Below are 26,269 nucleotides of genomic sequence, written 5' to 3'. Positions count from 1 at the left end.
GCCCCAACTTTCAATTTCTCTGCCACTGTTCCCCTTTATAAATGTTCCAGGTTTTCAGCCTCCATGAATCTATTTTTCGTTGAATAAGATTCTGAACCTTTGGGTGTTCTGGCTAGTTAAATATTTGTTAAAGTAATCTTAAGGGAATTGCTGGAACAGGACTCCCAGACTGCATTTTGCAAGGAAATCTATATATGCTTCTGAAAACAGTACCACCCCTCCTGCCCTGTGCTGATTCTCTTAGTTATGAATCCGTACCAAGGGTAAGAGGAAACAGCAAATTAGTTTGCCCACATTCTGAATACTTGTACTACACAAGGAAGCTGGACAAGTAGCTTTTGGGATGCTTTAGTATGAAAGTAATTCTGGTGTTTTTTGTATGCAATGACTTTACTAACAAAAACAAAAAGAAAGAAAAAACTTGTCATTTTTATAATTCACTTGCATCAAACATATCCTTGTTTTGATCACAACTGGAATAAAGTGCTCTTAACTGAGCCAAGCTACTTGGAAGTAAATACTACAGTGCCTCAATTAGGATCATGAATAAGCCACAGGCCCACATGCTCCCTCCTCCCTTTTTGCCCATGGCTTCTGAGTCTTACTGAGCTCTAACCATAGTTGCCATGACGTCCAAATTGGCAGACTATGGCTACCATGTGCCCTCCAAATTAAAATCAAAGACCAGGATTGGAAGTGGGTTTCCAATTCTGGTTTGGAGGGCACCCACTAACCATAGTTTGACAGTTTGGACATCAGAGCAAACTATGGTTAGTCTTATACAGGATGTGTAATACAATCAAATAGAATGCTGTTAGGGAGCAATCCTATGGCCACTAGACAGCAGCTAGACAGCCATAGGATATCCTGTTTTCCAGGAACTGACCTCGGAGCCCTTGCTCCAAGGTTGGTTCCCGGAGAACCGACCTCCCCTGACTTCTGCGCTGCCTCAGAAGCAGCACGGAATGGCCCCATCCTCCGCACTCACAAGAGAAGTGCAGAGCAGCCGAAAAGGGGCATGTCTGGGGGCGTTCCAGGGTGGGGAGGGTGGAAATGCCTGTACGACACATCCAATGTGTCGTACAGCAACCTCCTCCCCTGCTCAGCCCTCCCGCGGCTAGACAGCCGCAATGGGCTGTCTAGCCGAAAATGCAGGGCACAAGAAGTGCGGAGGGTACAATCCCCTCTGTGCTTCTCCTGTCCTGCTTTGGATAGGCGGTCGCCTCAGAGTTCGGAGTCAGCCGCCTATCTGGATAGGATTGTACCCTTAGTGACTGTATGGTTCACAATAAATTATGATAACATTATCATACAATAAATTATGATAACAACAAGTGTACATATATTTATCTCTGCACGATAATACTTAACAATAGTACAAACACTCATACTATCATTAAGTATTATCATTCAGAGATAAATTGATGTGTATGTACACTTGTTGTCATAATTTATTGTGAACCTTACAATCACTAGCAGCATTGTATTTGATTATATTACACTTTGTGGTCCCATTGATCTGGTTAGTGTTTGCAGTTGAGGGTTCCCCTCCTTTTGTTTTGTACTCCAATACAGGAAACAGAGAAGGAAACTGTACACACGAGGGAAGGTGGGAAGGCAGCAAGGAGCAGGGGGTACTGAAGCTCATGGCTTTTTTCCTCCCAAACCATGGTGTGGAAGACCATCAAAATTGGGCTATTTAATTTATTGTACTAAGGATGTTTATATGAGATGCCATGAGATGCAAACGTTTAAAAAATCAGTTACAAGTCCAATTTAATTTTATGGAGTTTGCATAGGAATGCTACAAATATTCTAAATGTATCTAACTTTCCATTAACAAAGTTGTTACTAAACTTTACTCCTTGTTGTTACTCCCTGAAGATGAAATTATACACAAAATTATCTAGCATCACTTTGTGAAGGCTTATAAGTAAAAATTATGCTTTCTTGCAAGGAAGATACAGTAACATTAGTAGAATCCTAATGCTGTTTTCAAACTGGACAGCACACCTACCTTGCTAGCCCATGCATCTTCATCCCAGGAGGTGAGCTGTAACACACGGATTATTTCATTTATTTCAGCACTCATCTTCTCAACTGTAAAGTTGCGGTTGTTCAATGCCTCCTCTATCCCATGGCTTTTGGAATTTTTAGTTGTTACAAAAATCTTCATAGCTGCAAAGATTACACAATAGATCAGAAAAATCTATCAGGAAGCCAGGGTACATTATACCAAATGCCCCTTTGCATAAAATCAGGCAGAACAAATGGAGACCACAGTAGATGGCTATTTACCATGACGTCTGGACCACTTACACTTCACTGAAACAAAATACACATATCTAATTTCACAACCCCAAATTATTTGCAGCTTCCACCACAGTCATCACAAGCAGCATACCATGGAGGGGGCAATTTCTCAGTCTCTGGGACTCTGGGGGAAAGCGACCATGTTGTACTTGAGTTCTTGGTTCTAAGGGGAGCAAAAGCTGAGTGTAGTCAAACCTGCACCCTGGATTTTAGGAAAGCTGATTTTAATAAACTCAGAACAATGATCCGTAAGGTCCCATGGCAAGCGACTCTAACGAGAACAGGAGTCCAAGATGGGTGGGAGCTTTTAAAAAAGGAAATTCTCAAGGCACAATTACAAACAATTCCAGCAAGAAGAAAAGGTAGAAGACAACAGAAGAAGCCAATGTGGCTTCACAAAAAGCTCAGAGATGACCTGAAAACAAAAAAGGACACATACAGGAAGTGGAAAGAAAGCCAAGCAGCAAAGGTAGAGTACAGGCAAGTAGCACAGAATTGCAGGGATGGTGTCAGGAAGGCAAAAGCTGAGAACGAGCTGAGGTTAACAAGGGATGCTAAAAGCAACAAAAAGGCTTTCTTCAGCTACGTGCATAGTAAAAGACAGAGGAAAGAAATTGTGGTTCAGCTATTAAATAAGGATGGCAAAATGATAACAGATGACAAAGAAAAGGAAGGGGTACTCAATTCCTACTTTGGCTCAGTCTTCTCCCAAAAGAGGGTCTATGACCCCCCTGGCAAAGGCAAAGTACAGGCTGAAGGGCAGGATTGCGGCTTGAGATCGATGGCATATGGTCAAGGAACACCTAATTACTTTGAATGAGTTCAAATCTCCAGGGCCAGATGAACTGCACCCCAGAGTAATAAAGGAAAAGGCAGAAGAACTCTCAGAACCACTGTCTATTCTCTTTGAGCAATCATGGAGGATGGGTAAAGTGCCAGATGACTGAAGAAGGGCTAATGTTGTCCCTATTTTCAAAAAGGGTAAAAAGGAGGAACCTGAGAACTACAGACCAGTCAGTCTGACATCAATCCCTGGGAAAATTCTGGAGCAGATTATAAAGCAATCCATTTGTAAGCACCTGGAAAAAAATGCAGTGATGACTCGAAGACAACATGGATTTGTCAAGAACAAGTCCTGCCAGACAAATCTGATCTCATTTTTTGATCAAGTCACCTCCCTTGTGGACTGTGGGAATGCTGTGGACATTATATACCTCGACTTCAGCAAAGCTTTCAACAAAGTCCCCATGATCTCCTCATGAGCAAACGAGCTCAAAGTGGGCTAGATGAAACAACGATCCGGTGGATCCACAGTTGGCTACAGAATCAGACTCAAAGAGTGCTGATCAATGGGATGTTCTCCAACTGGGGAGAGGTAACGAGCGGGGTACCACTGGGCTAAGTCCTGGGCCCAGTGGTCTTCAACATTTTCATTAATGACTTGGAGGAGGAGGTGCAGGGAATGCTGATCAAATTTGCAGATGTCACAAAATTGGGCAGAGTAGCTAATGCTTTGGAAGACAGAAACCAAATTCAAAGTGATCTGGATAGACTGGAGCGCTGGGCAGAAAGCAACAGAATGAAATTTAATTGGGATAAATGCCAAGTTCTGCACCTAGGAAAAAGAAACCAAATGCACAGTTGCAAGATGGGGGATAAATGGCTCAAAAACACTACAAGCGAGCAGGATCTTGGAATTGTTGTCGATCACAAGCTGAATATGAGCCAACAATGGGATGTGGCTGCAAAAAAGGCAAATGCTCTTTTGGGCTGCATTAATAGAAGCATCGCTTCCAACTCCTGGGAAGTACTAGTTCCCCTCTACTCAGCACTGGTTAGGCCTCATCTGGAGTACTGTGTCCAGTTCTGGGCACCACATTTTAAGAAGGTTGCAGACAAACTGGAGAGGGTTCAGAGGAAGGCAACAAAGTTGATCAGGGGACTGGAAACAAAGCCCTATGAAGAGAGACTGAAAGAACTGGGCATGTTTAGCCTTGAGAAGAGAAGACTGAGGGGAGATATGATAGCGTTGTTCAAGTACTTGAAAGGTTGTCACAGAGAGGAAGGCCAGGATCTCTTCCCATTATCCCAGAGTGCAGGACATGGAATAATGGGCTCAAGTTACAGGAAGCCAGATTCTGGCTGAACATCAGGAAAAACCTCCTGACTGTTAGAGCAATACAACAATGGAACCAATTCCCTAGGGAGGTGGTGGGCTCTCCCACACTGGAGGCATTCAAGACGAGGCTGGACAGCCATCTGTCAGGGATGCTCTGACTTGGATTCCTGCACTGAGCAGGGGGTTGGACTCGATGGCCTTGTAGGCCCCTTCCAAGCCTACTATTTTATGATTCTATGATCACATTTGTCTGCTTCATTGGCACCTCTAAAAATATCACTATCCCTAATGATTGCTTGGGTTGCATGCAAAGTCAGGCTGGTCCTGATTCAATACCTCAGGAACATTATTTTCATCAGAAATTTTAGACCCTGGATATGGCCTGGGCCCAGGATATTTGGGGGAGCACATTTTCCACATTATTTCCCTCCTAGCGAGGATGAGTTGAGATCAGGAAGGCCTTTGTGCAGGTGCATCTCCCTCTGAAGTAAAAATGCGACACTTTCAGTGGTGCCCCCCCCACCCTTTTTGGTATTCACTCCTGAAGGAAATGTGCCAAATCCATTTTTTGCCCTCTGAGGTGGTCAGTGGAAACATTCATGTCTTGCCAAGACTTCAAGGGGTAGGCAGCTAGCACTTTGCAGTTTTAGTTGACATCTCCTCTTTTATAGTGCTTTGCTTTCTTAATTATTGTTGTTGTTCAGTCGTTAAGCCATGTCCGACTCTTCGTGACCCCATGGACCGTAGCACGCCAGGCCTTCCTGTGCTCCACTCTCTCCCGGAGCATGCTCAACTCCATATTCATTGCATCGGTGATGCTATCTAGCCATCTCATCCTCTGCTGTCCCCTTCTCCTTTTGCCTTCAGTCTTTCCCAGCATCAGGGTCTTTTCCAGACAGTTTTCTTAATTATAGTTTTCTTTTAAATGTTTTTGTTAAATGTTATTGCATTCTAATGTATTTGTAGATCTTATGGTGGAAAAACAGAGGGCATGGGGGGATAGATAGGTAGATAGTTCTTCATATTAAATCCACAATATTCTGGCAAGCAGAAGGAGATTCTAGGCTCAATAAAGTTACTATGACATCCTATTTAATTTCAAGCATTTTAAATTCAATGAGAAACAGAATATTCTCCAATCACCTTTACGTATTGCAATGGGTCTAGAAACAAACACAAGCCTCTTCCCACCAACAGCAACTGTGATGCTTGCTGTGAATAAACTGGGGATATCTACTGGGGAGTGCACAGGTAGGAGAGGACTACTGCATATTTGGTATAAAGAGAAAGAGGCAACAACATCAGCATGGAGAGCCCAGTGAAGTGTGGAGTATTAGACCAGGACTTGGCCCTTGAATATTCATTTAGGCCTTGTTCTCACTGAGCTGGTCAACCTGTGTGACCACCTCAGTGGGATCTCAGCCTGAAATACAGCGATTCCCTGCTACAGGCAAACATCACAAATATAATCACATATAAATAGCTCATCAGTTCACATGTTCAGGGAGCTCAACTCACTGTACTTAAATAGGAGACACACAGGATATGCAAGCTAGGATTTGGGAGGTACAACTTTCCCTGCAAGTCAGCCACAAATAAAACTACATATTTAGTAGCTGTAGTTGGTTTACAAGACATATAAGTAGCTTCTATTTTTGAAATGCTTTCAACATGCATCTACCTGCATAGTCTCATAGAATTCATGCATGATTTTATGAAATGTGTATATACACAATCCAGTACATTTCAGTGTATTCTTTGATCATGTCAATGTATTGCAGAAAGTTACCTGAAATAAGAACTGGCAGCAGTTCCTTCACAGTGTTCATGGAGTTCACCAACATGACTCTGTGCTCCTGGTGGGTCAGCTCTTGTTGTCGCTCATCAATCATTTTGGCCATCTTGGTCATTCCTATTTGAAGAAAATCGATTAGCAACACTGCTTTTTCTACAATATAAGCAACATTCCATCCATAATTTTGCAATCCAAGCAAAAGAGGGATATACTAAATTACAGTTTTAAATATTGGCCTGGTTTGCACGTAACATCAACTCAGAGTATGGGTTGAATTGTGGGTTGTCGTTGTGTGAACTTTGCACATGAACAACCCAGGAAGAGAACCCATGGCTTATTGTTGGGTTGTGGATTCTGGGTTGTCTCTGGTCAACAACCCACAGTTAATCCATAGTGCAGGGTTCACAGATAACGACAACGCACAATTCAGTGACAACCCATATTCAACCCATACTCAACCTGTACTCTGGGACGTTGTTACACACAAACCAGGAAATTATGTTGCTATGATTACAAAGCTGCTATTGTTGTTTTGTTGTTGTTCAGTCGTTAAGTCATGTCCAACTCTTCGTGACCCCATGGACCATAGCACGCCAGGCCTTCCTGTCCTCCACTCTCTCCCAGAGCATATTCATTGCATCGGTGATGCTATCTAGCCATCTCATCCTCTGCCGTCCCCGTCTCCTTTTGCCTTCAATCTTTCCCAGCATCAGGGTCTTTTCCAGGGAGTTTTCTCTTCGCATTAGGTGGCCAAAATATTTGAGCTTCAGCTTCAGTATCTGTCCTTCCAATGAGCAGTCAGGGTTGATTTCCTTTAGGTTTGACTGATTTGACCTCCTTGCAGTCCAGGGGACTTGTAAGAGTCTTCACCAGCACCACAGTTCATGATTTCTTGACTTCCTACGTTAGCGTTCCAATCCCCTATGATGAAGAGGACATCTTTTCTTGGTGTTAGTTCTAAAAGGTGTTGTAGGTCTTCATAGAACCGATCAACCTCAGCTTCTTCGGCCTCAGTGGTTGGGGCATAGACTTGAATTACTGTGATGTTGAATGGTTTCCCTTGGATTCGTACTGAGATCATTCTGTCGTTTTTGAGATTGTAGCCCAGTACTGCTTTTCCCAGCCTTTTATTGACTATGAAATACACACAGAATACTGTGTGTATTCTTGCCCACAGTAGTAGATATGAAGGTCACCTGAATTAAATTCGCCCATGCCTGTCCATTTTAGTTCGCTGATTCCCAAGATGTCGATGTTCAATCTTGCCATCTCATGTTTGACCACCTCCAGCTTACCTTGATTCATTGATCTTACATTCCAGGTTCCTAAACAATATTGTTCTTTACAGCATCGGACTTCCTTTTCACCACCAGACACATCCACAGCTGAGTGTCCTTTCGGCTTTGGCCCAGCCGCTTCACTCTTTCTGGCGCTACTTGGAAATTCCCTCTGCTCTTCCCCAGTAGTATATTGGACACCTTCCGACCTGAGGGGCTTATCTTCCGGCGTCATATCTTTTAGCCTTGTGATGCGTTCCATGGGGTTTTCTTGGCAAGAATACTGGAGTGGGTTGCCATTTCCTTCTCCGGTGGACCACATTTTGTCAGAACTCTCTGCCATGACCTGTCCGTCTTGGGTGGCCCTGCACGGCATAGCTTATGGCTTCACTGAGTTACGCAAGCCCCTTCGCCACAACAAGGCAGTGATCCATGAAGGGGGCTATTGTTGTTTACTAAGTATTAATTCAAAATACAATATGACTTCATATCCTCCATGTTCACTGAATAAAAAGCAGCACAAAGGAACATGAGGGATATTAAGGCTGCATGCCCCATCAAATTCTGCAGGCACCCACTATGCAAGAAGAGATTTTCTTAAAAAAACAGATGTCAAGGAAGTACAGCAAAAGGGCATCATCACTGACAGATGGAAGACACTTCAGCTTCCACCAGGATGAGAGACAGAATCAAGTCTTGGATTTAGCCAGGGCCTTGGCTGTTCAGTTTTTCAGAAACAAAGATAAACTTCCTATCAAGTACCATAAGAGTATGAAGTCAAAAAAGAGAAAGCTGGAAATCCCACTGCCGTCTAAGTCAAGACCTCTTCAGAGCACTCAATTAAAGCAACTTTTGACAGGATGTTGTAGTGAATATCTGAAATAGTTGCACTGGAGAATTCTTTACATTGCTTCTGGCAACCAAGTGACACCATCTTACTCCATTCTGTCTCTCAGCTCTCCTTAAAAATCTGATCTGTGTATCTGTCTTAAACACATGCACACATCTGCCGCTTTCCCCATCCCTCCTCCCATTTTGATTGGTATTGGAGAATCCCTTGCTCTTCCCGCATTACCCATGTATAGGCACAGACAATGAATCAAATTCATGCTACCAAAGGAATGCCTCAACCCTCTCTGCTTCTGCATTCCATTCTGAATCCTCTCCAGCTCAGGAACGGTTCATTCACTACATTCCCCCCAGCCATTCCTCTGGGTCAGAGTGCATGCGACAGTGAGAGCCACACTTACTTATTCACAGATCTGCCCCATTCATGTTTTAAATGCATAGGTGATATATTATAACAGACTATTTTTGCAATCTCCTCCCCAGTCATGCCCCCCATTCAAGCCAGCAAGCTCCATTTTCATTTTCTCTCAGAAGTAGAGCGGGCTCATATGAGCTGCCTTGCAATGAGGCAGAGCATGGTCTACCCAACCAACTTCTGTGTACTGTCACTCCAAGGCCTGAGGGCAGGGCTTTCTCCCTGGTTTGAACCTGGAACCTTCTGTAGGCAAGTGATGGCTCCTCCCGTCGCTCAGGAGGGAAACAAAAGCCCACTCCTTTAAGGTTCTGGATAAAAAATCAGCACAGCAATACACTGAGAGGAAGACTAGGCATGCCTAACCTGGCCCCAGGTTCTTTGTGTATGTCACCAAGTCCTCCATAGTCTCCACCACCTCTGCCACGGTTAGGTATTCCAGGATTCCTTTGCAGACACGGATGATTTTACGGACCTTAAATAAAAGTTTAAGTAGTAATTGTTTCCCTTTATTACAAGCCAAAATTGCTTTAGTTAAAAGGTCTGCTTATGATTAAAAGCAGAAAATGCACTAGTCTGCAATAGACAGACAGACATTACTAAGTGTGAGGGAAATGGTCTGTACAAACATTTGCTGCCTTCAGAGGCATTTGTTTTCAGGGCAACAAATGTGTGTCCAAACCACTTCCAACACATTTTGCAGTATCCCCCCGCCCACACACACACACACACACACACACACACTAGAAATGCTCTGTCACCCTGGGATGATCAGTAACTGAAATCTAGAACCCATTATGCATACTCAACACACTCTGATAATCAACAGAAATTCTGCATGCAGAGGTGTGTAAGATTGCCTCCAGGATCCCTTTTCCATGATGCTCTTTCAGGCAAAGTTCTCTATTTGTGCAGTTATGAATGCATAATCCCTTAAAATAATGGAATACAATCTTAGCGACTATTTGGCACCATGAATGTGTGAAACGAATTATAGCACAGGAGAAAATATTGCACTTTTAGCTAGGGGAAAAATTGTATTACTGATTCTCTATAGGTTTTTGCATATTTCCAGTATAACAGTGCAAGTTTGAGATCATGGTATCGTATCACAATAATTAAAACAGACTGAATGCTTTCTAGAAATCAATTTCCCTTAAGGTAAATTAACTACTCTGTTATATCAAGAGCTATTACCCTTCTTCCCCACGCCAGCCCCACCAGCCGGCTAAAAATGCTACACAGAGGTCCCTGCTGAATCCCCCCACATTGGGCAAAGACACCTTCCATGAGCAGAGACGCCTCCACCCAGTTTTCTGAGATCCACCCTCCCCAACATACCACAACCTACCTCCTTCAGCAGAGTCTCCTGACTCTCTGTGTAACACTTTGGGGGAGCTGGAGGGGCGCTGTGAGGAGGAGGGGTTGGGGAATTCTGCTTCCACCAGTGCAGTTGCACATGCCTAGCACTGGATCCAACCCAATATTTGGAAAGTATTATAAGGCAGAAATTTGCATTGAAATGAATATCAAAGTAGCAAGTTGCTGTTATATAGATGTAGTTTACTGCCACTAAAAACCCTACCTCAGCCTCGTCAAATGTCAGAAGTAAGTCTGATGTCCCAGAAAGAATGCCTCTTGATCCATCAATAAGGTAATCACGAGCAGGTACTGAATATGGGTCCGTTTGGAGCATCTGAGCTGCCTGAACAAGTTTTGTGCAAGCGTTTTCCACCCTGTGAGTAATCATTATGAAACAGAGATTAGTGCTGGTTCTGTTACCTGCAGGGGATAGAAGATAGCTATCCTAGGAGCAACATGCATCTTATAGACGATCTTCTCGTATGCAGTGAACAGATTACTCAATCTAACCTTTAGTTACTCCTACCCCCACCAGCACTTTCCTTTGAACCCTAACTAAAAAAAAGTTTAATTCAAACCATGTTTTAAGATCCAATACTATGGGAAAACAACACATTACATGAAAATGTGCATAGCTGTTAACCAATGGCCCTTTTTGATGTAAAGCCTGCTTTCAGAGGGTGGGACTGATACTGGAAACTGGCAGACGGGGGATTTACTAATTGTTTAATGCAAGTTACTAATTTCATTGTGCCCTTGCTTTTCTCAGTATACCTAATCGTATACTTGTAATAGATGTCTGGAAAATATCATGTTAAGCCATCTTTCCAAGCTTTGCTCCCAAAATTACACAGACAATTCAGAACACCTGATACTTTTTTTAAAATAGGGTACGAGCAAAACAGCTCGCAGTTATTTTTCTATAAAGAATAACTGTTCTCAGTTTTAACTGTACTCGTTATTTGGTTTGGGGATTTTAATTTATTGTAAACATTTGGGGGGCTCTTCTTAGGGCCAAAAGCAGGGTATAAATGCCCTTATAAACAAAAAAACAAAAGTAAGCATTTTACATATTTTGTACTGCAGAGTGTCTGGAAGTCAAGAAAGGAATGATTTAATTAAACTGGGGAAAGTTGAAACGTCTGCCTGTTCTTGTCCAAAACTCAAGAACAGGCAGGCAAATAAAAAAAAGAGCAGTATCACTGGGATCCATGGCATACCTCATTTAAAACTCCAAATGCAGGGAAGAAAAATAAACAGGAAAATGGAAAGCGCTATTCAGCTGCTCCATAGCATTGTCACAATCAGAAGTAAAGAAGTCTACAATAAAGTTATACGTATTATAGTATACACACACCCCACATCCATATTACTAATCAGGTCTGCATCTGTTTAACTTCAGCAACACGGGGCCCATTCACTGGGCCTAGAGAGATACACAATCTTCACTGCTACGTCAAGTTATACTGCTTTGGGGGATGAACCAGGGAGGGTCAGGAAGGAGGTTGCAATTTCACAAGCAATTGTTCACCTGTTCTTCTGAGGCCCACATCCCAAATTGAGAACCCAAGATTTATTTAAATCACCTTTTCCTTCAAAAGGCAAGTATCTATTTTATTTCAAAAGAGTACCATCTGCCATATCTGGACTGTGTCATCATACAGAATAGAAAAATCTGCACCTGAGTCATACAATTTTGGTATTTGGCTTTTTTCATGTGACAGTTAAGTAGTGAAAACATACTGTATTGTGCATTTTAGACCAGCTGACTATCGGAGCAGGGTAGAAAGGTACTTACACAACTCATTACCTTAGATGAAGAATTCTGTGCCTGAATGTATTTAAATACCATTCATGATACGATTAAGTTCCTCTTATTCACAGACAGTTTTCTAAAGTGTCAAGTCTGGAATCAGACAACATGTTCTCGCAATGAACACAATAATCTAATTTCTGCAACACTAATCTGAGCATTTGGGGAGGTCAGGGATACATAAATATGACATAGGTCTCCACTAAATAAATTTTTGAAAGGCATAAGAGAAGAGCTGTGTTCTGGTAGAGCCAAGACCAACATGTTTATAAATCTGTGAATTTTGTTGGGTACAAAAGACAAAATGATATTTTGGACAGATGGCTATTACAGACATCAGACTGCTAGACGTGCAAACTAAGCTGAAACACAGATGAGATAGCAACATCATATTTACAGGCCAAATTTAGCAAAAGATTAAATATAATTCACTTGGCTGGTTTAAGATACCAGCCAGTGATCTGGTAAATGCCATTAGAGCTGTATGTACCATCTATGTCCTTTCCAGATAAAAACACAGCACTTTTAAAATGTAGAACTTCAGCATCATTCATATATATATATATATATATATATATATAAATAATTTCTGCATTTGTGAACAGACATATCATTCTCTTGCCTGCTTAATGCACACGAGTTCCTTCAAGTACACCTATTTGTCACATACAGGTCCTGACTTTGGCTAACTTCTTATACTCTGCCAATGTGATTTTACAATTGTTAGCACTTTTAATACTTACAAGCCATAGTTCTTGGAAGTTAGAGAACCCATCAGCAATTAAGCTTGAGTTGCTACATATGCTTGGTACACAGCTACAGCGTATACAAGCAGTGGCCTAGCTCTCACTGAGATGGTAGGCCTGATTTTGGACAGTAGCATTTCAGCCTGCAGGTGGGGGGTTGACATGACTGAATTCGCCTCCCATAAAAAATCCCCACCACCACCAATCCCCACATACAGAAAATGGTGTCAGGGAGAAGGGTTCTGGTCTAGCCTTCTCCATGATGAACTTCGTTTTCATGCACAGGGTTAAAAAAAAAATGTATGGGGGACCATTCAAGAAGGTGAGCCCCTACGTTCAGTCTGATGTGACTATAGCCCAGAAACAGATCCATTACCTCAGTGATAACTAAGTCAGTGACACAAGGAACACAACATAGGCTGGGAGCCAAAGACCTATTCAGGCTTGACACAAGGGGCTTGAGAGACCAGGGAAAATGTGGGCAATTGTTTCTGTTTTTTCAGGGCCAACAGCTAACTCCCATGCCCTCCAAACACCATTCGAGGCTAATCTACATGTGGTGTGGGAGAGTCATAAATGGACCTCCTGGCACCTTTTTCTTTACTCAAAAGCAGCCACGGGTGTGAATGAGGTCAACTGGGGTCATGGCACTGGGGGATGGCAGTTTAACCCCAACAGGTACAGTCTTTGTTTCCTTCCACAGCTAGCAACAGCTTTGAGGGGCAATTTAAAATCAGGGAAAGGGTTAACTTCATAAGAACGTAAGAACACAAGAAGTGCTATGCTGGATCAGACCTTGGGTCTATCTAGTCCAGCATTCTGTTCACACAGTGGCCGACCAGCTGTCGACCAGGAACCCACAAACAGAGCACGAGCACAACAGCACCCTCCCACCCGTGTTCCCCAGCAACTGGTGTACATAGGCTCACTGCCTCTGATACTGGAGGTAGTACATACCATCAAGACTAGTAGCCATTTCTAGCCTTTTCCTCCTAATCTAATAGCCCCGATCCACACTGGGGGGGGGGCTGCCATGGTTGCTTGTAAGCAAAGAAGCAGACATCACAAGATCTGTTCATGGACCTCCCATGTCATGTCTGTTTTGCCCATCAGTTTCAAAAGTTTTATTATACATCATTTTCTCTCATTTCCTGCCATGATTCCCAAGACAGAAATCATTCTTCCTCTGCTTTAAAAGGAAACCTTGATGCAATGACAGTGAAACATATTTGAAAGGAAGAAAAATTAAAATGACCACTAAGCAAATATTCATGATGATCAACCATCCAAAGAGATCATCACAAATTTTCACACATTTAGTTCATTCATAGCTCATCTTCTCCCACGTCCTGACAAACAGATTTGTGTGGTTCAGTCTATGAGCTTCTGTCTGTTCGTCTTTCCCCACTGCTCCCCAACAAATCTGCGGAACATTCAGTTACTTTCTCTAGTCAATGGCCAGGTTCACATGGTCAGTGGGGGAGGCCATGCACTGTAGCCTGCTTTCCTGGGCCCTGCCCATGCACACCTGCTTTTTCCTTAATTGCCTGTGCTGCGTCCCGGGTTACCCTGTTGTCCGAACCCACAACGGTGCATGGAGGAGGTGGTTTCTAGCCCACCCCACCACCCGTGGCTTGTAGTAGGGGTTGTAGCGTGGGTTAGAAGCCACCCCCACTGCGCACCATGTCAGGTTGTAATGACACGGCAACCTGCGGCACGAGTAATTAAGCAAACGGCGTGCACGAGCAGCACACGCAGGGGCGGGGGAACAAGCTACCACGTGTGGTTTCCCCCGCTGATCATGCAAACCTGGCCAGTATCTAAGAAAGAACAAACCCTGTTGAATAGATGGCAAGCAATAGCCTTTTCAATACGGAGCTGGCATTTCACACTGTCAAGGGAAGTGATTTAATGATAATGAAAGTGATTATTATGCCTTGAAGAACTCTGAGAAGAATATAATTATCCGTTCAGAACAGATGCATTAAGTTAATTACAAGTGCCAGTCCATTTGCTTTCTTGTGGCAAAGGCAATCTGAAGCAAGTCAAGGGCAGTGAGTGAATGAAATAGCAGAAATGCTACAAATAGCAGAAATGCATGCTCTTCCACCCATAAAGAGAACTATAACCAGAACTATATCCAGAAAAGGATGATGTGTGCAGACGGCTCTTGGAAGATTCTCAGCCCTGAAGAGACAGGATACTGGAGGGCTATGCCGCCATTACAACGTCTAGTCTAAAATAACCAAAACATCTTATGAGTAATATGACGTTTCTTTGCTAAATAAAATGTTACATATTAAAGATCTGCAAGAGGCTTAGTTCTCACTGAGATGGTCCACCTCTGTCCAGGAGATACCATTTCAAACTGAAAGTGAGGATTCACCAATTTGAATGCTTCTCTATGCAAACCAACCTCCTGCACATAGAAAACAAGCAAGTCAGGAAGAAGGATTCTAGCCTCGCCTTCTCCCTGATATATGTGCGGGGGAGGGGGGGGGTAAAAAAGAAGCTTTCAGTCATGTGAGGCCTCACCTATAGTCTGCAGCAGTACAGCCCAAACTACTGCAGTGAAAACTAGGCTGTAAAATTTTCTATAATAATTATTGTCAATACTTATCATTTTGATTTTCTTACTTAATGAACGCAGGTGGCATGTCCCTTTTCAAAATCTGGTCTTCAGTTGTCTGAACCGTTTCTTTTCCAACCTGCATGAGAAAAGGAAGAGTTGCATGTTTTTATCCTCAGCTTCATAATTTCAATGTAACATTCTTAGTAAAGTCACCAAAAATGAACAGTTTCTCCTGTTTCCATGGTTTAATGCTTTCCCAGAGCTCTGAAAATGAGAAGACTGCCCTACTTCACTGAAAGAACAGACACTAAATTGATAGCACACCAGAGTGATCACAAATCTAAAGAGCACCTACCTCAGCCTGGTTTTGTTGTTTGTAATTTTCCATAATATCAGAATGGAATTAAGCATATGCACTGCTTAATTTGATTCCTGTAGTGAGCTAACGCAGCAGAGTTGCTAACAGCCTGAGCTAAGAAGGAGAAAGCTCCTGTTTCAAATTTTGCCTCTCCCATGAATTCACTTGATGGCCATAGGCAGGCCACTCCCAATCAGCTTCAACTCCGCATGGGCAATATGGGGATAATAATACTGACCCACGTTTCATGGCTGTTCTAAAGGTTATACAAAACAGTAGCGCATGAAGTGCTCTGAACACTCGACAGCTGTATTATTACTGCTGATAGCTCCTAAATGTAGATTTAAATAGGGGCCACTTACTCCCTCCTTGTCCTCCCATGCAACATGTCTACAATTCCCTCTACCACCAGTATTCTATGCCTGAATGTGCTTTACTGTGCTAGGCTGCAGGCTAGACTACCAATTAAAAATTGCATGCTCCTTGGCCCACTGCCCACACTAAGCCTTAGCTGATGCTTGACATTTCCATCTTGCACCATACCTTTTGTCAGCCCTGCAACTCTCAGAAGACACTCCTCTCCCAAGGTGAGAAAGTCATCTATTCTCCCAACCAGTGAGAAATGCGAGGGGGGGGGGCAGTTTCAGAAAAATCTCCCTAATCTCTGCCCTTCCTTGAAGTCCTTATAGGCAACCACTTTTTTTTTTTTTTACTTCCTATTACTTATAGAAAGCCATGTACAATTAGTAGCACAAGTAAAAAATATATATATAGGCCACTGCCCTGAGCAGCTTGCCATTTAAATTTCAACAGCGGAAAAGACAAAAAGGAGAGGACAAAAAGGGGAAGGGGTAAACTAGGAGAATAAGGAGTGAAATGTGAGCAAAGGCAGTTGCTCCATACTTACGCTCAGTTTTGGTTGGTGATGTAACTAAGGGATTAAATCACAGACTCAGTAGCACCACCAGGGCCAGACCTAAGGGCTCAGATCCAGGCCCCTCCAAGCACAGAAGTCCGAATGAAGTGGCCATGTCTTCTTTCTCCTATTTTCCCCCATTCCAGAGTGCCTCTGGGACCCATGTGGGAGCCAGAGGGAACTCTGGGAAATGAAGATGGTGGGTGCGACTGTGGCACTTTGCTCTGCAGCAGTGCAGCCACCCTATTGTGCTGACTGCTGGTATCCCAGAAAGCCAGGGATGGGGTTAGATCAAATCATCAACCCGTCTCTCTGGCTTCTTTTCAAAACTCTTTATACAGGTTAACCAGGAGTGTTGATTCCAGCCTGGAGCCAGCATGCCTGACAACTTGTGTAAAGAGTTTTAAAAAGAAGAAAGGACCCCTTTGATTCCCTTCCTGTTGTCTCTTTAGGTAAGCAGATGGGAGGGGGAAAACAGGTCTTAAAACAAAGAAAAAGGAAGCCATTTGTTCCCTCCCCCAAACATACTAGGCCGCAGGAAGAGAATGGATGGTTCTCTTTTCTTTTTTTAGAAGTGTGTATGGAGAAGAGTTGGAAAGAGACCAGGGCAGCACAGGAGGAGAAAGGTGGGGGCGGGGACTGTGGTCCAGAGAGGGATCTTGGCCAAAGCCCCCTCAGACCTGGTAGCCCCACTGCACAGACTTCACAGAAAAGGCTGGTGTTAAAGGAAGAGAGCTGGTACCACTAGGAGTTCAGGACACTGACAGAAACAAATAATGCCCAAATTACTGTTAATGCCCAGTTAATGCCCAAATTACTATGAAATCTTGCAAGCCAAGCAAATTACCTCCACTGGAAATAAAGCCCTATGAGGAGAGACTGAATGAACTGGGCAAGTTTAGCCTTGAGAAGAGAAGACTGAGGGGAGATATGATAGCGCTCTTCAAGTACTTGAAGGGCTGTTACAGAGAGGAAGGCCAGGATCTCTTCTCCATCATCCCAGAGTGCAGGACACGGAATAATGGGCTCAAGTGAGAGGAAGCCAGATTCCGGCTGAACATCAGGAGAAACTTCCTGACTGTTACAGCAATACGGCAATGGAACCAATAACCTAGGGAGGTGGTGGGCTCTCCCACAGTGGAGGCATTCATGATTCTAAGTCAAAATGAATTTTTCAGCTTATTTGAGGAGTGATGCACCAAAATTACTAATTACATCTGTACATTAAACTCCCCCTTTTAAATGTAAAATTACTAATAAATGTAATAAATAAATTACTAATAAATGTAAAATTACGAATAAGATGTAAAATTACTAATTACATCTGTACATTAAACTCCCCCTTGACCAAGGCTGTTATATAGCTACATATGAACATTCTCTTCCTGCAAAGCAGAGGTTAGGCTTCTAATTCAAATAGACCCCATTTAAAAAGGAACCCCTGAATAACCCAATTAGAAAATGCAAGCATGATCAACATTCTTCTCCCTCCCCCCACTTCCCCCCACACACAACATTTTATCATTCCCTCTAATAACAAACTTGTGTGGTTGAGTACCTATCATTTTGTAAATGAAACAGTCACCTAAAAATTAGGTAATGGTTTCTACATACATGTGGAACACCTTAGGTATGAACAAGTGCAAATAAAAATAAAAAGGAATTTTAAACATCTTAAAACATAACTTTGTGAGCTTCCAGGTTATAGAATCATAGAATAGTATGGCTGGAAGGGGCCTACAAGGCCATCGAGTCCAACCCCCTGCTCAGTGCAGGAATCCAAGTCAGAGCATCCCTGACAGATGGCTGTCCAGCCTCGTCTTGAACACCTCCAGTGTGGGAGAGCCCACCACCTCCCTAGGTCATTGGTTCCACTGTCGTATTGCTCTAACAGTCAGGAAGTTTTTCCTGATGTTCACCCGGAATCTGGCTTCCTGTAACTTGAGCTCATTATTCCGTGTCCTGCACTCTGGGATGATCCTTTGGAATGTTGAGCACATAGAAATAAGAACGTTCTACAGTAACCTATCAACTCACTGTCTGAAGCAGGAATGTCTAGGTTCACATTGAACACCAAAGCACATAAACACAGGAATTCCTGTCTTTGTTGCTACCTTTTGTTGGGGGGAGGGGAGGGGAGAACTACTATGTTAAAATCCTGGATGTGTTCCTGTTGGAAACAGGGAAATGGAAGAAGAGAGAGGGAATTGGCCTGCTTGAGTCCCTAACAGATTACAGTATCCTAGAGGTGAGGATTCAATTCAGAGGGATGTGCCATAAGGCTAACAAAACTCGCATCTCTACATGATAACCCCCTACCTGCAATCAAGTGTTGAGGTTCTCGGCTGGCAAGTAGCCCTGATCCTTTCAGCACTACCTAGCACAGCAGGGGAATTGTTCAAGAGAGTGGAAAAGAATAAAATGTGTCCTCTATGAACCCCAAAGTTCTTATTCCTGGCTGGCTAGAGCCGTGAACAAGAAGTCCCATTAGAGGCTGGGGACGCAAAGTAACGTTTTGTTGCAGATCCCCATTTCTAACGTTCTAATTTTCATATATTCATTATAAATATACTTTTAATGTTGCTGCCATTCTGGCCATCAAAGCAGCAGGAGGCAGGGGAAAGCACAGGAATAGAACAACAGCACCAGATGATTACCCTTTTCAGATTGACTCTGTCGCCCTTGACATTTTAGACATAGAAATACCCTGCCAAGTGATAAAGACTCCATTGCATGCATACAAAGCAGTGCACTTCCTTTAAAAAAATTATCTTCCACCACTGATCACATTAGTATCTAATCTGCCCCCCAATCTGTTGCCATCTGTTAAATTGATGGGTTTGTTCTTCCCAGAGGGGCTTCTGACAATTCTATGGAATACATACATTTTTATGACACAACACAATTTAAAGGAAGAGAATGCTGGAACTGTTTTTGATTTCCTTTGTTGTGCGGGGTTTTGAAATTAAGGATAAATATAGACAGCACTCTTAGAGAGAGATCCATGACGGCTTGGTGCAAGTGAGCGACTTGCCCAATTCCAGGCGCGCGGCCAAGCCAACAACTTTCCGTCTTCCCTTCTCAGCTGAGAGGTACTGAACTTTGTTCCCTCAAGGCTTGTTCCGTTAGTGTAGTAATTGACACTGCAAACTTTATACAAATGATGCCACTGGAGATTATTGGGATGTGCAATAAAATATTACTTTACACTGTGCAACCCTAAGAGAACTCAAAATGGCTGCTGCTCTAGATTTATGATTTCATCAGTACATTTATATAGCGCCTTTCAGAAAACATACTCAATTCTAGGTTTCAGTTCTTTGCTGGTGTTACCCTGAACTACTTCCCTCCATGCACACAGTCATGGAACGCTATAGTTCCTACGATCATTATACTTGGACTGTTATCAGTAGGTACAAGCCGAGATCACACAGAATGGACTTAACTAGTGCATATTGCGAATACACTTTCTATTTACCTAATATTACACATTTTGTTTGATCTGTTCCTTATCGCATGAGATCTTAGTCATCACATACAAAACTAAAGACAGGTGGGCCCCCAAGATGACAACGTACTCTGATGAATCATTGTTTCCCACAGGCTTGTCAACACTGCACCTTAAATTCGGATCAAACTGGAGTCGATGTTTGTTTGCAGACTTTATAACACCTTTGTGTCTGACTGGTTGCTTTTGCAACTGCTAGTAAATTATAAGCACAATTTCCACCTCAGTATGCTATCAGGTACCATTAAAATAGTCCAACCTATTTAATACACATATTTAAAAAATGTCACACAGACTTTTTGTATGAGAAATAATAAAGAAACACACAATTATTTATCACATTTTTATCCTGGCATTCCACCAAGCAATATAACTTGGAACACTAAAATAGTTACATAACAGGCTTGCCTGGTCCATCTGTAAAAACATTTTTTAAAAAGATGTAAGGACATACCAGCTGAGCCAACTCAAGACAATATAATGATAAAACAGATGTGTATCTTTTTAAACAAGGTTAAAAATGTATATCAACAAAGGGATGCTATCTGTACAGCACAATTTTAAGGCAGCAGAACTATGTAAGAAATAAACAGTAAGTTTTTCCATATATATAATACTTAAAAATACACACACACAAATAATAGATGCTGCAAAAAAGAAAGGATGCACATTACATTCTAGGCAAATTTTAGGGTACATTCAGACAAACATGGAAGAAGCCTCTACTCTGAGCTCATTAAGACAAATGAAGTAGTTGCTAAGAAGTTTTCCACAAACCATGTACTCCCGCCTCACCCAAACCTGCACTACTTGAGTATCAGAGCAACGATTCTGTATTATTGTTTTTGATGAACTCTGAAAAAGTTGCATTCCAGCCTTGCAAACAGAACTGCATAGATGTTTAAATCACTCTCTATATTAGTAAACTTCAGGGCCAAACTAGAACTATAGAGGAGACAAAGGAGGTGTGTAAGCAGATGTTCCAACACAGCCTTCCCCAACCTGGCACCCTCCAGGGTGGCCATGCAGGCTGGGTGTGATGGGGTCCAACATATTTGAAGAGCACCAGGTTGGAGGAGGCTGCTTTGCCTCCTTTTGTCCTAACGAGCATCCACACATGGTTACAATGAAGAACATCCAATTTATAACAGGCGACCAGTGGTAGAAACCCCCCCCTCCCAAAATGTGGAAAAACAGAGGGCCAGAATGATCCCTCAAACCCAGCAGAGGCCAAGAATTATGTCTGCATGCTGCCAGGGAATATCTTGGGAAGCAAACAGAAGTGAACAAGCCCCCTCAGCCAGCTGAGACTGGGGTTTTGACGGCTGAAGGGAAGGAGACCTTCTGTCTAGCACAAGCTGCCACAGTGGCTCCAGGGCCACCTGCTTTGCCCCTAAAGCCATCATGGCAGTTGGACAAACTCTACTCCAACCTTCCCCAACCTGGTGTCCTCCAGATTGGCCATGCTCGCTGGGGGTGATGGGAGTTGTAGTCCAACATATCTGGAGAGCACCAGGTTGGGGAAGACTGTTCTGTTTTCTTAACAAGCATCCACAGGAGGCAGAATGTGCTTGATTCAAATATAGCACTTCTGGTGCATCTCCCCAAGCATGGCTGCATGGACAACCGCTATCAAAGCCACTCTGCTTAAACGTCCTTCTCTTTGCTTTCTCCCTTCCCCACAATTTCTTTGAGGGTCTCCATTTGTACAGTAGAAGTCCAGGCTGGATAGCCCGTCAGCAGTTCAAGAAGAATTAAATCAGGCAGGAAGGACACAAAAAAGGCACTGTATGTCTATGATACAGTAACTGAAAATATGTGTGCTTATGTGTGCATCCATGCATGTGTGTGTATGCATGTGTATATACACCATCTTGGAAATATTGATAACATTTAGAGCCCAGCATCCCTTGAAGGACTGCCTTCTCCCATATGAACCTGGACATATATTAAGACGTTGAGTGGGTGCCTTTGCCATTGGAAGTGCAGCGGGTAAGGCCTTCTCCATGGTGGCACCAGAATGGTGAACTTCCCTCCATGTGAAGATCCACACAGTTCCATCCCTGCTGACTTTTGGGGTGTCCTCACTATTATCCATGTCATGTTGCTTTTTAATTTTTTTAGTCTGTTGGCTTGTAGTGCTTTTATTGGTTTGCTGGTATTATGTTTTTCTGTACATTTGATTTTAGCCTGCAGTTTTACTGAACAATTATTAGCTGCCTTGGTGATTCTCTCTTAATCACAAGGAAGGATAACAGCAGCAACTGGATAATATTCAACAGGCTTCATACATCAAACCGACTGAACGGCATAGAAAAGATGCCATTGAAAAGCCTCTCTACAGGAGAGAAAGCTTTTAATGGTCAGGACCTGCAATGACTGCCTTGCCTAGCAGTCACCGATCATTAGGGAGAAGGTGATCCTTCAGATATCTTGGTCACATTCTTTCACAGCAGGCGGAATTTGCTCTGACTTGTTTACGACAAGTATATTGGGAAAATGTGAACGTCCTAGTAAGATCCTGTGGGACTAGAAGGGCCTAGAACATCAGGGGTTGCCAATTTCTCAACTGGCTCCTGTGCCCTTAAAAGCAGCTTGATGATCTATAGTTTTCAGCAAGTGCTAATGCTTATCCCCATGCCCTGGAAAGCTTCACCTTGCTGATTTCTCCAGATCATGTTAGCAAAAGATTAGATCAGATTAGATTGTCAGCCTATGGGCACGGACTATCTTCTTTTACTGATTATATGTAAGCCACTCTGGAAACCTTTTTGGCTGAGGGACAGGATAAAAATACTTCACACAAGCAAACAAGCCCCTGTGGGCAAACAGTAAGAGACTATCTCCAATAGCTGGAGATGGACAAAGCACATTCGCAATTCTATTGTGTTCCTGCAAGGAAGTGCCTTGAGGTACTCAGGACACTGACAACAGATAGCATTGCGTGTGTGCCAAGAGTCATGATGAGATCATCATGCCCATGTGAGTAAGGGATAACTGAGCATGTGCAGAACCTTTGCTGTGTTATCTTAATACGATTGGTTGTAAATTGCCGCCAAATGTTGCTATTGGCTGTGCAACCCTTGCATGGAGGCCACCTTGAAGGCGGAACCGTCCCGCCCAGAGGCTGCCTCTTATATGTGTATATATATGTGTGCCACCATTTTGGAGTTGTTGTTCTTCTCTCAGGAGAACAACCTCATGCTTGAATAAAGTGCTTTACCAAATCCTCCGAACACGTGTGACCGCCAGTGTTTTTTTTTTTTTTGGAATATATATTTATTTTATTTTTATAAATGAAAGAAACAATACCAAAATTACCAACAACGTAATCAATACTTCAATTTCCCAACAGTACAATATTCTGATGAGGACACCACAATAACAAAAAAAGAAGAAAAAAAGAGAGAAAGAAAAAAGAGAAAAAGGGGGAAAGGGAGGAGGAAAGGAAGTGAAGAAAACAAGAAAAAAAAATTCCCTCCCCTTCCCTCCCCCTCTCCCTCTCCCCCCCACCTAAAAAATTAAGTTTAAACTCCAACACCCCCGGCCTCCAATGCCATTCTATTTTAAAAACTATATCTATAACCTAAATAATCTTACAGTTTAATAAACAACCTTATATTTCTATATGATATCATCAATCTTATATCAAGGAAAGAGGTCTACAATTCATTCCTAAAAGCCTATATTAGTAGTAGTAGTAGTAATAATAATAATAATAAAGAAATATATATAATATTATATAATAATAAAACTTAATATAAACCTTCAAACATCAGTAATAAATTTTATACTAGATATATTACCTATTTTAAAATAAAAAATATAAAAAGCAAGAAAAAATAAAAGAGAATAAACCAATATAAATAGTTATCTTCTGAATTGGCCTGAGTCATAGAGCCGAAGCACAAACAGTTCACAAAGCTTGTTTAAAGATTCCAGTTCATGGGGCTGTAACAGAATTCTCACACATTTTTACGTTAAGCCAAGCCTCCGCCGTTTCACGATTTAAAAACTTCTTCATCTGACCTTCGGCCACAATACAAAGTGTAGCAGGATATTTTAAGTAATATTGTAAGTTCATTTGTTTTGCCATATTCTTTGCCTTGATAAATTGCCTTCTTTTATTCGCCACCTCTTTGATGTAGTCTGGGAATAACATAACTTGACCTTGTTTCCAGGAAAGGCTTCCAACCTCCTTTGCCAAGCACAGGATATAATTCTTTGTGGCGACTTTTGCAAATTGAACTATGATGGTGTAATCAGTCCCTTTAGCATTTGGCACATGAAATGCCTGCTCAATATCAAGTAAATAATCAGATGAAATAGGGAGTATCTCATGCAAAATTTATCCACAAAAATAGGAAATTTTACATCATTAGGCAGATTTTTAATCCCAATAATCCGTATGTTGGATCTTTTCATGAAGGCCTCCAGTTGAGAGATTCTATCAGAGATATTTTTAAAACAAATTTGTGACGTAGTTTCATTTCCTGCCACTCGGTTTTCAAGCTCATTAATTTTCGTCTCCATTTTTTGCCTTGACGCATTAATTAAATCTACAGCTCCTTGCAGGGTGGTGATGGAATTTTGGATTAAATCCAGCCTTTTGACTTGTTCCATAAATTGCAAGGATAAGGTCTTTATCAGCGTAAAGACGTCCCCTATATGTTCTGTCTTCGACACCTTTGACACAGACGATGAGGGGGGAGTAGATGCCAGCTCCTTTCTTCTCCTTGGTGCAGACATGTTTCTCTCAAACAGATCTTGCAGGTCCTCAGATGTTCTCAAATATTGTTGACGTTTCTTAAATCATCCCTCAGAGGTTGTTATTTCTTAAAGCATATATTAAGGAACACGTCAGCTGTGTTTTCTCCTATAAAATAGGAGTCTCAGTACAGCTTTTTGCATTGGTAAAGCTCTGGGGAGATAATCCTGGAATCCAGCCCCCCCACTATCGCATGGGAGTTACCTTTCTCCAAGATGTTGTCCAGAGCTGTTGCCTTGCCCCCCCTTTCCACTCCAGGGGGGAGGTGAAAAGGTTTTTCAACCTTTTAAAAAGCTGTTTGAGAAAGCTCCCATGGAGACCCGTGGGAAGCTACCAGAGTGACATCGGTCCCAACCGGAAGTCGTGACCTCCAGTCTTTTGGACCACGATTTCCCCCAACATCTTTGCACATCCTCTAAATAGCATCAACATCAAAATGTCATTTCAGCTATTAAAGATGAGAGTGACAAAATATATACTTCTCCTATAGATATAAACTCACAATTTTAAAAGTTTTATTCTGATCTTTACAGCACTGGAAGCAAGATATCAGAGCAAGATATGGAAGTGTTTTTTCTCATATTGATCTTCCATGCTTAGATTCTTCACAATGACAGCTTCTTTTGGCTCCTTTGCATTTGGAGGAAATTATGAATGCAATTATGAATATGAACACTGGGAAATCACCCAGTCCAAATGGATTCCCAAATGAGTGGTATTAAGCATTCTCTAGCCTTTTAGCTCCAAAGCTGTACTGCCTCTATAACCATATTTTTGAGGCAGGCTCCCTTTCTCCATCATTAAATGATGCTTATATTACTGTGATTCCTAACCTGGCAAGGATCATACTTATAGTGCTAACTACTGACCTATATCATTAATTAACGTAGCTATCAAAATATTAACAGCAATTTTGGCTGATAGACTGCAGCAAGTTATTGGTTAAACCAGACCAGGCGGGATTATTTAAAAATAGACAGAGGTCAGATAATCTGAGATTAGTTGTCCATCTAGTCACTTTAAACTCTGAAAGAACCAACCAAGCAGCCATCATTTCCTTGGATGCAGAAAAGGCGTTTGACAAAATTCACTGGAAATTTATTTTTACCACATTGACTCATTTCAGTTTTCCTAAAGAATTTTTTAAATGGCTTAAAATTTTATATGCAGCTCCAAGAGCGAGAGTAATAACTAATGGTTTATTTTCGGCTTCTGATTTTTACTTGGGTGGGGCACCAGACAAGGCTGTCCACTTTCTCCATTGATATTCGACTTATACTTGGAACCCCTGGTGTGTGGTATTAAACAAAATAGTAGTATTCATGGATTTGTGCATTCTGTCTTAGAATTTAAAATTAGCCTTTATGCCGATAATCTTTTGCTGTTTATTTCAAAACTCCAGTCGCTGGTTCCAGCTTTGATGAAATTGATTAATACTTTCGGTGATTTGTCTGGTTATTC

General features: G+C 42.2%; 1 protein-coding gene across 2 annotated transcripts in view; it reads right to left on the bottom strand.

The window, feature by feature from the left end:
- The window catches only part of VCL (vinculin), a 117,526-nt gene that overhangs the window by 52,617 nt on the left and 38,640 nt on the right, over window positions 1–26,269 (bottom strand). For both annotated transcript variants that reach the window (XM_084845178.1, XM_084845180.1), the window contains exons 2-6: window positions 15,324–15,394; window positions 10,351–10,501; window positions 9,132–9,240; window positions 6,222–6,344; window positions 2,018–2,178 (exon numbers count right to left, since the gene is read on the bottom strand). In XM_084845178.1, coding sequence (XP_084701304.1) covers window positions 2,018–2,178; window positions 6,222–6,344; window positions 9,132–9,240; window positions 10,351–10,501; window positions 15,324–15,394 — 615 coding nt within the window. The remainder of the gene's footprint in view (window positions 1–2,017; window positions 2,179–6,221; window positions 6,345–9,131; window positions 9,241–10,350; window positions 10,502–15,323; window positions 15,395–26,269) is intronic.

This window comes from Heloderma suspectum, chromosome 3, assembly GCF_057233095.1.
Source record: "Heloderma suspectum isolate Gila_16-S chromosome 3, 16-S_ref, whole genome shotgun sequence".
NCBI lineage: Eukaryota > Metazoa > Chordata > Lepidosauria > Squamata > Helodermatidae > Heloderma > Heloderma suspectum.
Note: the sequence above shows the minus strand (reverse complement) of the source record. Positions and strands in the feature narration are given on the sequence as shown.